Here is a 12,541-nt window from a genome sequence, read left to right on the forward strand (position 1 = left end):
CTGCAGCCAATAATCGTGGATGATTTAAGGTTTACAAAAGCTAAAAAACTGTCAAAATGAATTCAGTTTTTCACATCTAGCTTTACTACAGGAGCAAATAGGGCTGCACCCTTTAAAACATTGATACTTAATATAAACAATACCAATATGTGTGTAGTAACAGAGCTGCAATAATTAATCGATTGGTGGTCAACTCTTACATTAATCACCAAAAGAAGTTTTAAGTTTTTTAAGTCAAAGTCTGCATTAATCTGACTCCAGCTTCCTGATTGTGAATATTTCCCGGTTTCTTCGCTCCTCTACCACAGTAAACTGAATACTTGTGGGTTGTGGACAAAACAAAACATTTGAGAACGTCATCATGTGCTTTTAGAAACAATGACCGTGCATTTGAACCTTTTTACAATACAAGTAATCGGTTACTCGAGACAATAATTGACAGTTTATTTGATAATTAATCCAATCATCAGTTTGAACTCTTTTTTTTATTGTTATTATTTTTCATAAGAAGGCACACTGAAATGAAATAGACCGGTCGGTGTCCTCGGCTGCAGGGTAACAGCTCCTGTCGGTCCTGGAGCTGTTCGCTCTTGACATGGAGCGACATCTTGTGGTCATCCTCCGGTATTACAGCCAGACGCTCATCTCTTCCGTGTCCTGCTCCCTCTTCTTTCAGCGGGACAAAGACCTTTAGTCGCGCTTTTTGCCCCTTTTCAGGCTTTCTTTTCTAATCAGCTCCAGCTATCAGATAACATGTTGAGATAGGAGGAGGCTGCTCGGCAGTGTCAGGCCGATATGACATCAAATAAAACTTAATTTGAAAATAAAATAATCGTCCAACTTTTATTGATTAATACATCAAATCAGCAAAAGCAAAGTTAAACACAGAACGAGGTGAAAATAGAGTACATTTCTCAGCAGCAGGGTCACTATGATCAGTATGCTTGATTTTTGGGTATAAAATAAACAGCCTCTGTTCTTACTGTTGCTGCTTCCTTTTGATAACTTGAATCCATCTTACGTCTGCGCTTGGTGTGCGTAAAGTGCGTACCTTCACGCAAGACACAACTTGATGCAATCCGCCAAAAGATTGCTTCAGACGCCAAGAAAACGAAAGCACATGACGATGGTCACATCCATTAAACTCCTGCGGCTAAAACCAGGCTGAATGCAAAGGACAACCGCACCATGACCTCTGTTCCTGAAAATGCCGCTGCCATCATGCGGTGGAGATGCTCATACTGAAACTTAAAGGAAGCGATCTGGTGCAGGCGAGTCAAACTCATCTTGTGCTCACTTGGAGCAACGTGCTTGACAGCCTGAAGTGCAGTAAATACTGGTGCTGTGTGTGAACGACACAAACAAAGGTGAAGGTCAACAAGCCGCAGCAGCCAGAGGAGAGCACAGGTGAGATCAGGTGTGTCCTGACTTTATTCTCCTCTATTGTAGTTTCATAACTTTGCAGTTTATTACAAATTTTCCTTAATGTACAAGTTTCTTTCAGTTTAAACTTTCAGGTTCACAGCGTCTTTTGAATCATCATGGCTCCACATCCCACGATACAGGCGATCATCGACACCTCAGCTGGATCAATCGGTGGGTTATCTATCTATCTATCTATCTATCTATCTATCTATCTATCTATCTAGATGTCTGTCTGTCTGTCTGTCTGACTAAACAGGTCTGGGCTACTGCAGAAATAGGCAAATCTTTCAGAAATAATAGTAACTCTGTTTGTATAGAACCTTTAAAAAGAGTTACGAAGCACTTTACACACAGTATTTGTGTTGGTAATCGCAAATCTGAACAGCAGACAGTGTAACAATAAATGAAAGCTACTGTCATCTCAGTCAGGTGTTCGACATTTCAAATATGGTACGCTGAAGTTAACCACTGCAACACATACCAGTGAGATTATTTGTTGATGAATTGTTCGTGGAAGATCCTCAGTAGAAAGGAAACTGTTGTCTTTGGTCATGATGTGATGTGATGGGCAGCATTAGGCTGTGTAATGTACAGATTTGTATCTATAAGCTCATGTTCAACAACTGAAGTCTCCTTTGGCTGCATTTCTGAGGGAAAAACACAACCCACTGTGAGTCTGTGTACCATCATGTTTAAAAACCATCGTGACATCCCTTGTTATCATCTTTAATTGAATCTCAGTCGGACCTCTGCTGAAATCCTTTCTCAGGTGGCACGGCTTGTGTGCTGAGCGGTCAGCCGTTTGACACCACGAAGGTGAAGATGCAGACGTTCCCCAAACTGTACCGCGGCTTCTTCCACTGCTTCATGTCCACCTACAGGGAGGGGGGGCTGCGTGGGTTCTACAAAGGCACGACCCCGGCCATCGTGGCCAACGTCAGCGAGAACGCCGTGCTCTTCTTGAGCTATGGTCTCTGTCAGGATGTGGTCCGCTACGTGTCCAAGATGGATAAAGGGGCCCAACTCAGGTTTGACATCGACGTTTCTGCATTTATTCGCGTGTCCATAATAAGCTTACAGTATTACTTCTTGTAAGTGTTGGTCATGAGTTGCTGCTTCCTCTGTCCACACCCTGTAGAGGAAGGTCTGTCATGACTGGCTCCGGCCACACAGTTTTACATCATTATAAAGTGAATACTTTTGGGTCTTTCGGGGACACGCTACAGAATGTGAACAAGTTTCTCCTCGAGCTGAACAGCAGGGACAGACTGCAGCGATCATGTTGTTTGGAGACAAATTACTGCAGAGACGGTGAATCATTCAATTATTTCTGAGACATTATTACAGCCAAGGGCAGAGCTTTGTATCCTATTTACATCCTTCTCCAACATCCTGCCTCAGAGAACAGACTAACATGTTGAGCAGCTCACAGTTTTCCCGTCTGGACCGCAGCAGCTGGACTGTAAGAGTTCGCTGTGTACAGATGTTCTAGAGATTTCTTCTCCGTGAAAGAAACAGATGTTCTGCTTTGTTCCTGATTTCACTATTTTACCCTGACCATGACACTCGTTAATGAGGGAAAAAATTAGAAAATGTGATGAAGAACAACAAGTTTCTTTTTAATTGGATGTAACGCTATAAGATAGGAATGACTCAATCTTACAAACACTTAATTCTGAGAAGGTTCTGGTTCACCACACCTCATAGCAGTGTTCTTACTTGACACAAAAATATGACCGTGCACCGTCTGAATTCAAGTTACTCTCTTTTACCACTAATAAGTTGAGCTTATTTGCCTCGTTTACTCATTGTAAAACACACGTCATTCAAAATTCACAAATAAAACCGCCATATCTTCTCGTCCATGGTCCAGACTAACTGTGGTCAGCGAATAGAGAAACTTGTTCCACAGCTAACTTAGCTTATTAGTTAACAGCAGCGAGCTACAGCCACTCAGTTGTCAGTCACACTCTTGTGATATGTTGCCCACTGAGGTTTTGGTGCTACCTTTGAATTCTGGCCATATTTCGGGCCTGAGCACCTTTAATGAGAAGCTGACTTTGTGTACTTTTTTTTTAAGTCCTTTGAGATAGAAACAGTTCTATAAGACAATGGCCTCTTATTATAGGAATTATTATAGGAATATTTGGTTTTGTCTTCCTGTATGCACGCTAAAACCCTGTGTGTCGTTCTGCTATTGAATCTTCCCCACTGCTCATCAGTGACATTCAGAAGGCATCCGCAGGGTCTTTAGCCTCCATCTTCTCCGCCATGGTGACGTGCCCCACCGAGCTGGTGAAATGTCAGCTGCAGGCCATGCACGAAATGGAGGCGAGCGGCAAGATCGTGACCGGGCAGAGAAGGTTGGTGTGACTGAACCGAGACACGGGAACGAGCAGAACATTTAGTTTTAACACTTCTGACTGTGTTTTGTGCCGTGACTCCAGCACACCGTGGACGGTCATGAAGACTGTGTTGAAAACAAGTGGTCCCCTGGGTTTCTACCAAGGACTGACTTCCACCATCGTGCGGGAGATGCCGGGTTACTTCTGCTTTTTTGGCGCCTATGAACTGTGTCGCTCTAAATTTGCACAGTACATGGGCACGGACAAGGACGGCATAGGTGTGGTTATTATTTCCCATTGAACTTTAATCAGCCATCTTTGCAGTTTGCACTTGTTTCTGTGATCCGCTCCCACAAAATAATTCTGGTCTTCGTAGGTGTCCTCCCACTCATGTTCAGTGGTGGATTCGGAGGAGCTTGTCTGTGGCTGGTGGTCTTTCCCATAGACTGTACGAAGTCCAGGATCCAGGTGCACGCTTTAACTGGGAAGCAAGCGGGCTTCATAAAGACCTTCACGGGTATCATACGCACTGAGGGTAAGACATCGATTACAATTCAACTAGGAAACATCTTAGCAAACATTTAGAATGAGACTAGTCAAGTGGTGAATGTGCTTACAACATAAAACGTGCAAAAAAATTAAATAAAGACGGCAAAATTTCTCAAAGAAGTGTCTGCGTACCCACAGCTGTGAAACACTTGAGATAGTTGAAGTACCTGAAGAGGTTAAAATGACAGTGGGATGTCCTCCAAGAAGCTGAAGATTCAGGTTGAGCGTGAGCTCTGAAAAAAAAAAAGTTAAGTGTTTTACACGTTTCAGACCATAGAGGCCTCTAAAGGGTATTTTTATTCCACTGTTCTCTGTAAACCAGACGCTGCAGTGTGTGAAAAACCACAGTCTGACCCGATTTGCACATTTATTTGAATATGACTGTACATCTCATCTCTGTCTGAATGCTTAATGCACTGAGTCACAGCCACATGCCACACCATCCCGCACCATCTGTTGGCACCGAGGGCCTCAGAGTTCACAGAACGGGTCGGATACTTGTAGAATTTCTTCAGAAGAGCAGTAATTGATAAATTAAATGAGTTTTTTTTAAACGACTCCTGAAAGCCAAAGCTTGAGACTGTACATGTTTGTTGACATGACATATATAAAGCTCCACTCAGAGTCACGCTGGCTGAGCGCAGTATATTAGACTGTCAGAGTTTGAATGTTAACTTGTGTAATGTAAACTGAAATAGACTTGTGTACGTAAAAGCTGAGCTAAAACTGCAACACCAGCCCTGAGTTACAGAAGACCTAACAGGCAAAAAAGTTATAAAGAATTATGGTGATCCGTTTTTAAATGTTTTAATGTTTGTTTGTTTTTAAAAACATGTATTTCTTGTTTCTTTCTTAATTTTTTTTTCTTTAAATGAGAGACAAAAATTGAAAATGGATGATCGGATTACGTCTCAGGGCCTCTGCACTGAGTCCAAGCTGACTTTTTTTAGCCTTTGAAAGCTGTAATTGCGCCACCGCCGGTCTGACTTGGACGCAGTGTGTGAAGCATTTTGTTAGGAACTGGTTGGAGCTGGGTGTCTGACTCATCCGAGGGGAATGGCCTGTGTAGCTGTTTGACTCTGTCTTGTCCCACAGGGTTCACCGCTCTGTACTCTGGCCTCACTCCTACCTTGATACGCACCTTCCCTGCCAACGGAGCCCTCTTCCTGGCTTATGAGCTCAGTCGCAAGTTTATGATGGAGGCAGTTGGTGCCTGATGTGGAGGGTTGTTAGGTATTCTGCTGAAGCCCCGCCATGTCTTGTAGTATTTTTAAAATGAAATGACCAAATGTTTTATTGTGTCTCGATGTAAAATATACAAATACTGGCGTTTTGGTTATGGCTATATATTTTAATATATTGTGAACAAACAGTGATTAAGAAATAAAGTATGAATCTCCACATCCATAAGTCTTACTGTAAATCTGTTGTCTTGTTTTTTTTGTTTGTTTTAGTTTCTTTCTATTAGCTGAAGGATGTTCTGCTGACCTCACTACCTGACAATCCTGTTCACACTAAACTTAAGTTTCCTCTCGCAGCAGAAAAATTGTTCTTGTTCTTTGATGCATGAGAGTAAAGATTCGGTTAGAAACCATACTCTTTTTTTCTCATAATACTAACAAAAGGCATGATAAAAGTTGACTTTTAAAGGAACATTTCACCCAAAAATGCAAAATTCAGTCATCATCTACTCACCCTCATGCTGATGGAAACATTGGTGAAGTTTGGTAGTCCACAAACATTTCTGGAGCTTCACAGTAAAAGAGTGTTGCAGCATTCTCGAAACAACTGATGTAAATGGGCTCTTGAATTAAAAGGTTAAAAAAAGCAAACGAAAAACAAAAGAAACACTTAAGATTGTAATTATTTTACAAATAAATTTGGGATCTTGGGGCTCGCTTAAACTTGAATTACACCAGACACGCTTTTGTTTTGTTTTTATAAGTCCCCAGCTGTGTCATTTGCGTAGGAGAATGCTACAACGGTGTTCTGCTGTGAAGGTCTAGGCATGTCTGGTAGACTACCAAACTTTCACATTTTTGTAGGATTTAAGAAAAACATCATCTTGAGGGAGGATGCAGTCTGTAATATACTTACTGTGTCCAACACGCTGATTGTCAAAGCAAAACTTAAGATAGAGGAAGAAGTCAATCTTTTGCCTTTCTCGGAAACAATTTTGAAATTTAAAAAACAAAACAAAACGATGCTGCCAGTAATTGTGAGTAATCCAGCTGGACTGACTGTACAACAGATCTGACCTCCTGAAAAAACCAAGGAACACACACCCCGATGTTTTTGAAACATGTTTTTCCTTCCATTACAATAAACCACCAAGCCGTCCGCCCACGCCACCATCTTGCTTGGAATTTAAACTGTTGTAGCGTTGTTAACGAATCAGCCTGGACTCACAGGCGCTCATCGTGTACTGTAGTGAGCTGTCACATGCCCAGGATCATGTGACAGTTGATTAAACCTCACTGGAAAATGTCGGCAACAAGCAGCTCACATGTACACACACACACACACACACACACACACACACACACACACACACACACACACACACTGTGTTCTTCACTGCTTCACATGACAGAACTGACATGGTTTTTACAGTGTCGTCGAGCTGTTTTACATGCTGTGATCATGTATCTACATTACTCCCAGTTACACAACATTACCAGTCAATTTTGCAATCTATATAAAGTCTGTAAAGTTAATTTCCTTTGGTAAGTTTTGGTGTTTCCTCCTCTCCGCCTCACAAACACTTTGTCTATGTATTTGACACATTTTAAATATTGGTAGAACTTCCATTCTAAGGGAGGAGAGACACGATCACGTCTTCTTGTGCCTGCACCCGCTCTCGTGTTTCACGACTTGGATGCCACTTATTGTTTATTCATAACCTGCACCCAGCAGGTGTCAGACTACTGGATGTGAATGTATAATGGGGAAGCTCAACTCATAGCTCTCCATCACAGGGGCAACATAGAAACTGCCTCTGCAATATGGTTCATGTTACCTGCTGACACTTGCCAACCAGGTGAGGTGGGAGTTTATGTGTGTGTGTGTGTGTGTGTGTGTGTCGGGCTCATGAGATGCAGCGGGTGATGAGGGACGTGAACAGGCCACACCCCGCAGGGAGAGCGGACAGGTAAACAAGCGCAGCGCTGCATCTCTCGCCCCATTGCAGCAGCAACATTCTCACTAATGATCTCAACAACGTCCAGCACGGCCGAGATGGTGACACAAGGCAAGTTTCAGGTCAACGCTGTGGATACCGTCGAAGGTAAGGACTTTTTATGATCTTCTAAAAGTGTGTGTTTCACTTTTACTGTCATTATATATACTTTTTAAATTTTTTTTTTTATTTGTTGAACAAGTGGGAAAGTCTGTAAGCATGCCAAGGACAGTCAATACAGTTGAGGGCCCTGGGTTGCTGTTTTTAAGGGGCCCAGGAGTTCCATAATCTAGAGTTAATTTAATTGTCTTCAGAGCTTTCTTTTTACTTACAATGTTCATTATTATTGGGATTCAAAAGGCATTTTTTTTCACAATAATTGTTTACTACACTTTAACACAACAGATTCTACACAAGAAATACTTACTCAAAGACAAGAATCCAACTATAGTTACATACATTTAATATCTATATGTGATGGTTGAATACACGTCTAAAGCAAGTTCATCAAAAGTTGTTTGGTTCCACTTGATGACATCAGTTCCCAGAACTCCCACCTCTACAGAGAGCATTAGTCATGATCCATCTATGACACTGACTGGCTGCTGGTCTCGCTCGTCAGCCCACTCACTCCACAAATAAAACCTGATTCACAACTGGAAGTTTTCTTTTAAAGAGTTTTTGTTTTTTGACACTTAAAGATACAATATGTGACATTTCAACATTAAAATGTGTAAAAAAACAAAAAAACAAAAAAACCTGGACTTTTTTTTTAATTTTTTTTATAAAATATATATATTTTGTTGAGTTATTTTCTTATGTAATCCCGAATGTTTCTAACAATGTTCAAACCCAGAGTATCCTGTTATTTTTCTGGAGGCAACAGTCATTTTTTTTATTTAGTCGCCTGTCTCTGTAAGTTGATGGTGCAGAGTAGCAGAGTGAGGAAGGAAGTTGGTAAATGTGACTAAACCAAAGTCCTTTCAGCCATCTTGGCAGTTATTTCATGTGAACTAGACCAGGCCCATATCCAGATGAATGAGGAGAGAGCCAGAACTTTAATTTAAAAACTGCATATATGTAGAATCACCATTTAAATGTTTTTTTTTGTTTTTTTTTTTTAAATATATGTAAAAAGTTTTAAAACATGCTTCTTTAACAGCTTGAGTGACATACTTCTGGACACACACTGTTTTTTTGAAATAACATTAAAGCCCTTAACAAGGAGAAAATGATATAACTTATAACATATATACAATTTGTGATGTGTTGTGGAACGTGGTGCTGACAGTATAACATTGTATGAAGTCTAACGTTCCTATTAGTGTTTCTAAACCCATGAATATGGTTGTTTCTTGTCCACTAAAAGCTCCCTGAGGACTGAACAGGACTTAAGAATGTCAACCATCCACTGCCTCCAGCCTCTCAGATCCGAGCCTGATACGTCTGCTTTATCATTGCAGATCTAATATCTTTAGGTTTAAGACCCGAGGGGACATCTTCAAGTGCAGTTGCTTCATTTGTCCTTACAGCAGTCCAAAATCCAAAGATACTCAATATTACAATGAAAAACCAATACAAAAAAAAACAGACATGAGATGCTGGAAGCACTGAACGATGCTCTCTTGTTAGATGAGAAAATGAACAATAATAGATGAACCGACCTTCTTCATTTGCAGAGGTCACATCGGGCTCTCAGACATTGTGTTCTGCATTTTTTCTCCTTTTTTTATAGACTGCCGCTATTGACCGACTAATCAACAGAACAATCAACACATTGAAGATAACTAATATATTAATCAGCTGCAGCCCTATTAACTAGAAGCATTTTTTTTCTCTAATATCCCGTCTGTAGCTCCATCACAATCTAAACATTTTAGGAATGATGCATAAATAGTTGAGCAGTTTTACACAACATGCTGTGACTCAGGTGGATTTGAAGTTACGTGACCTCCCTCAGAGATTAATTACCTCATTAGTGACAAATGAGACGTCTCGCTGCCTGATTGCATCAATGTTTTGTGTCACCTTTAATAAAAAGTGCCGTCCCACTGGGTCGTATTGTATTCAAACTGTTTAACTGTGTCGCAAAATGAATACAAACAGTGTTCTCACAGAGGCTCACAGAGGTGCAAGACAGGTGCCCCCTGAAATATGCAATAACTAGTGTTTTCCATACATATACGGTAACATACATCCCGCTGTGTGCTCCAGGAGAAGCTTGTGAATTATTTTTTTACTCTCTCTGCAGATAAAAACTCAGGCAGACTGGGATGTTTCGGGTGGATACTCGTCCTCATATCCCTCCTCTTCATAGCAGTTACCTTCCCGCTCACATTATTTATGTGTGTCAAGGTGAAGTATATTCTCATTGTGGTACACTAGTGATTAGGATTTAGACCAGTATTTGATGGGTAAATATCACATATACTATGGCAGATAGAGAAATTGTAAGCCCTCCCTTGACTGGTTTGTAAATGATTTCAAACAGTTTTCCTCATCACTGAAAAAAATGTACTCTCACAGGACTGCAAGAAACATTATTGTCGACCGGTACAATAATACTTGCAATAATTCTATTTTCTGTCTTTCTAATGTTCTCTGTGTGTGGCCACCTTTCTACAGATAGTGAAGGAGTACGAGCGAGCTGTCATTTTTAGGCTGGGCCGGATCACAGACAGGAAACCTAAAGGACCAGGTTCGTCATTTAATCTGTTCCGTTGCTATTCACTAATACTTTTACAAGTGCAAGATCTGTGTACTCCTTCCACCACCATATAGTGATCTGAATAGACTGCCATAGTACCTGACTGATGGAAAACTTCAAAATAAAAGCAAGCTGTTTCTTCCAGGACTTTTTTTTGTTCTGCCCTGCACGGATAACTTTGTGAAAGTCGACCTGAGAACTGTGTCCTTTGACATCCCTCCACAAGAGGTACGTTTGTTTAGTTTTCTTTTTACTGAAATCAAAAGTGTGAATCTCATCTGTATCCCATCTGTCATTAGTAAAAAGCTGCTGGTCACCTTCCTCATAATTATAATTAGTCATAATTAGAGTTTTTTGTCATTGTTGCAGATTCTAACCAAAGACTCAGTGACGGTGTCTGTGGATGGCGTGGTGTATTTTCGCATACAGTGCCCCATCTCGTCTGTGGCCAATGTGTCCAACGCTCACTCATCTACACGACTGCTGGCTCAGACCACTCTGAGGAACGTTCTCGGTACTAAAAACCTGGCAGAGCTGCTGTCAGACAGAGAGGGAATATCTCTCAGTATGCAAGTGAGTCACCTGTGTGTTCATAAAGACCCCAGAGGGCTATGAAGAGATTTTTAAAGGAACTGTTGTATGTAAAATAAAAACTAATCTATATTCTGGTGACCCCTACATTAGTTAAATGTAGGCAACAACAAAACACATTCTTTATAATGATTTGTTTGTGTTTTGACCAGGTGCAGAATTTTCCTGTATTCTGACAAAAACAAATATTGCTCTTTTTTTTCACAGATGAAAAACAATATTTCAGGAACATGAACTATTATCCAGCTGAACTTTTTTGACCTGCTGTCAAGTCACAAACACAGGAGAGAAAACAAATAAGTTCAGACTTAGAAAATGAATCACTGAAAATACATTTTTTTCTCATTTGCCTCTCAGGGCTCCTGTACAGTTTGTACATTTGAGATGAAAGATGTTTCTTAATATTTTCCTGTTTACACATCCAACAGACATGGAACAACTTTATCACCATGTTTTTAACCAAGTCCAAAATTAATTCTGTTTATACATATATTTTGGTCTAGACCAACAGAAAAGATCTGAATCTTTAACTGGAACTTTTTATCCCGCTGTGGTTACATTTGCGTGTCTGCTGTTTGGCACTGTGCGTTCATCGGAGCCTGATTGCATAAAACTGCTTTCGCTTCTGCATAAACAGCAATAATGAAACAAATGAGGCTGAAAAAGAGAACAAACCTGCAATACCCAAATAATGAGTTAATATAAGCTAAAAGAAGATGTTGCATGAGAAGTTTCATAGTCATTAGATTGCTTGCTCGATAAAACACTACTTGAGCGAACACTGGTTTTATGTGATAGAGTATTTGTTGTTGAATTATCCTCTTCAGGAATCCCTGGATGAAGCCACTGATCCGTGGGGTATTAAGGTGGAGCGAGTGGAGATCAAGGACGTGAAGCTGCCGCAGCAGCTGCAGAGAGCCATGGCAGCAGAGGCAGAGGCCAGTCGGGAGGCCAGAGCAAAGGTGAAGAGGGAAGATGATGGAGGATTTAATTGGATTTCCTCTCGATACACTCCAACCACGAAAAAGAAGGGGAGGAGAGAATGACGATCGTGTGCGTCTGTGTTTCAGATCATTGCTGCGGAGGGAGAGATGAAGGCCTCCAGGGCTCTGAAAGAAGCCTCTCTGGTGATCGCTGAGTCACCCTCTGCTCTCCAGCTGCGTTACCTGCAGAGCCTCAACTCCATCGCAGCCGAGAAGAACTCCACCATCATCTTCCCTCTGCCCATAGACTTGTTGCAGGGATTTATGCAGAGGAAGTGACGAATCTCATACTCACTAAAACAAAAATGTAGGGTTAAAGTTGACCCAGCGTGGGGTCAAGATAGCACTGACGCATTACTAGTTTACCGCAAAACCCAAACAGTAATATTAAAAATAACACCATTACAGGGTCAAATTGGTTTAAATTGACCCCACACTGGCTCAATTTTTAAGCCAGTGTTATTTAATCTGTAGCCAGCAAACAAGATTCACTCAGCAGCCATTTTCCTCTGATGTCGTGCTCACAGTGGGAAGCTCCAGTGTGTTACAGCTTCTTGACTGATCAGCAACTGAAAAGACAACTGATAGTGAACATGTGGAGGGACATCTGGGCATTTTCCTAAGTTATATGAGATATTTGATACCCTGTTAGCTTCTGTAACACAATAGCTTACTTAAACATTCAACTGCTTTCTAGCTGTAATGACACAAGTACACACATGTATTCTCAAATATAAATGCGGCTCTTGGAAACACAATTTAA

General features: G+C 41.0%; 2 protein-coding genes across 5 annotated transcripts; both read left to right on the forward strand.

The window, feature by feature from the left end:
• The first annotated feature begins 582 nt into the window (after positions 1-582).
• On the forward strand, positions 583-5,729 carry slc25a15a (solute carrier family 25 member 15a). Of its 4 annotated transcripts, none has more exons than XM_037088460.1 (7): positions 583-1,417; positions 1,495-1,596; positions 2,195-2,453; positions 3,648-3,788; positions 3,873-4,048; positions 4,147-4,305; positions 5,415-5,729. In XM_037088460.1, the coding sequence occupies exons 2-7, from the start codon at positions 1,542-1,544 to the stop codon at positions 5,534-5,536; spliced, it is 912 nt and encodes a 303-aa protein (XP_036944355.1). In that variant the 5' UTR covers positions 583-1,417; positions 1,495-1,541; the 3' UTR covers positions 5,537-5,729. The 4 variants fall into 4 exon arrangements, with proteins under 4 accessions (XP_036944355.1, XP_036944364.1, XP_036944346.1 ...); XM_037088469.1 differs by having other exon boundaries at positions 583-1,407; XM_037088451.1 differs by having other exon boundaries at positions 584-1,417; positions 1,505-1,596.
• Positions 5,730-7,515: 1,786 nt separating this feature from the next.
• On the forward strand, positions 7,516-12,057 carry stoml3a (stomatin (EPB72)-like 3a). Its single transcript, XM_037079099.1, has 7 exons — positions 7,516-7,605; positions 9,749-9,852; positions 10,123-10,195; positions 10,350-10,432; positions 10,574-10,777; positions 11,623-11,757; positions 11,866-12,057. Exons 1-7 carry the CDS (start codon positions 7,527-7,529, stop codon positions 12,055-12,057), a joined length of 870 nt encoding a protein of 289 aa, XP_036934994.1. The 5' UTR covers positions 7,516-7,526.
• The last annotated feature ends 484 nt before the right edge of the window (positions 12,058-12,541 follow it).

This window comes from Acanthopagrus latus, chromosome 2 (genome assembly GCF_904848185.1).
Source record: "Acanthopagrus latus isolate v.2019 chromosome 2, fAcaLat1.1, whole genome shotgun sequence".
In the NCBI taxonomy this organism is placed as follows: Eukaryota; Metazoa; Chordata; class Actinopteri; order Spariformes; family Sparidae; genus Acanthopagrus; species Acanthopagrus latus.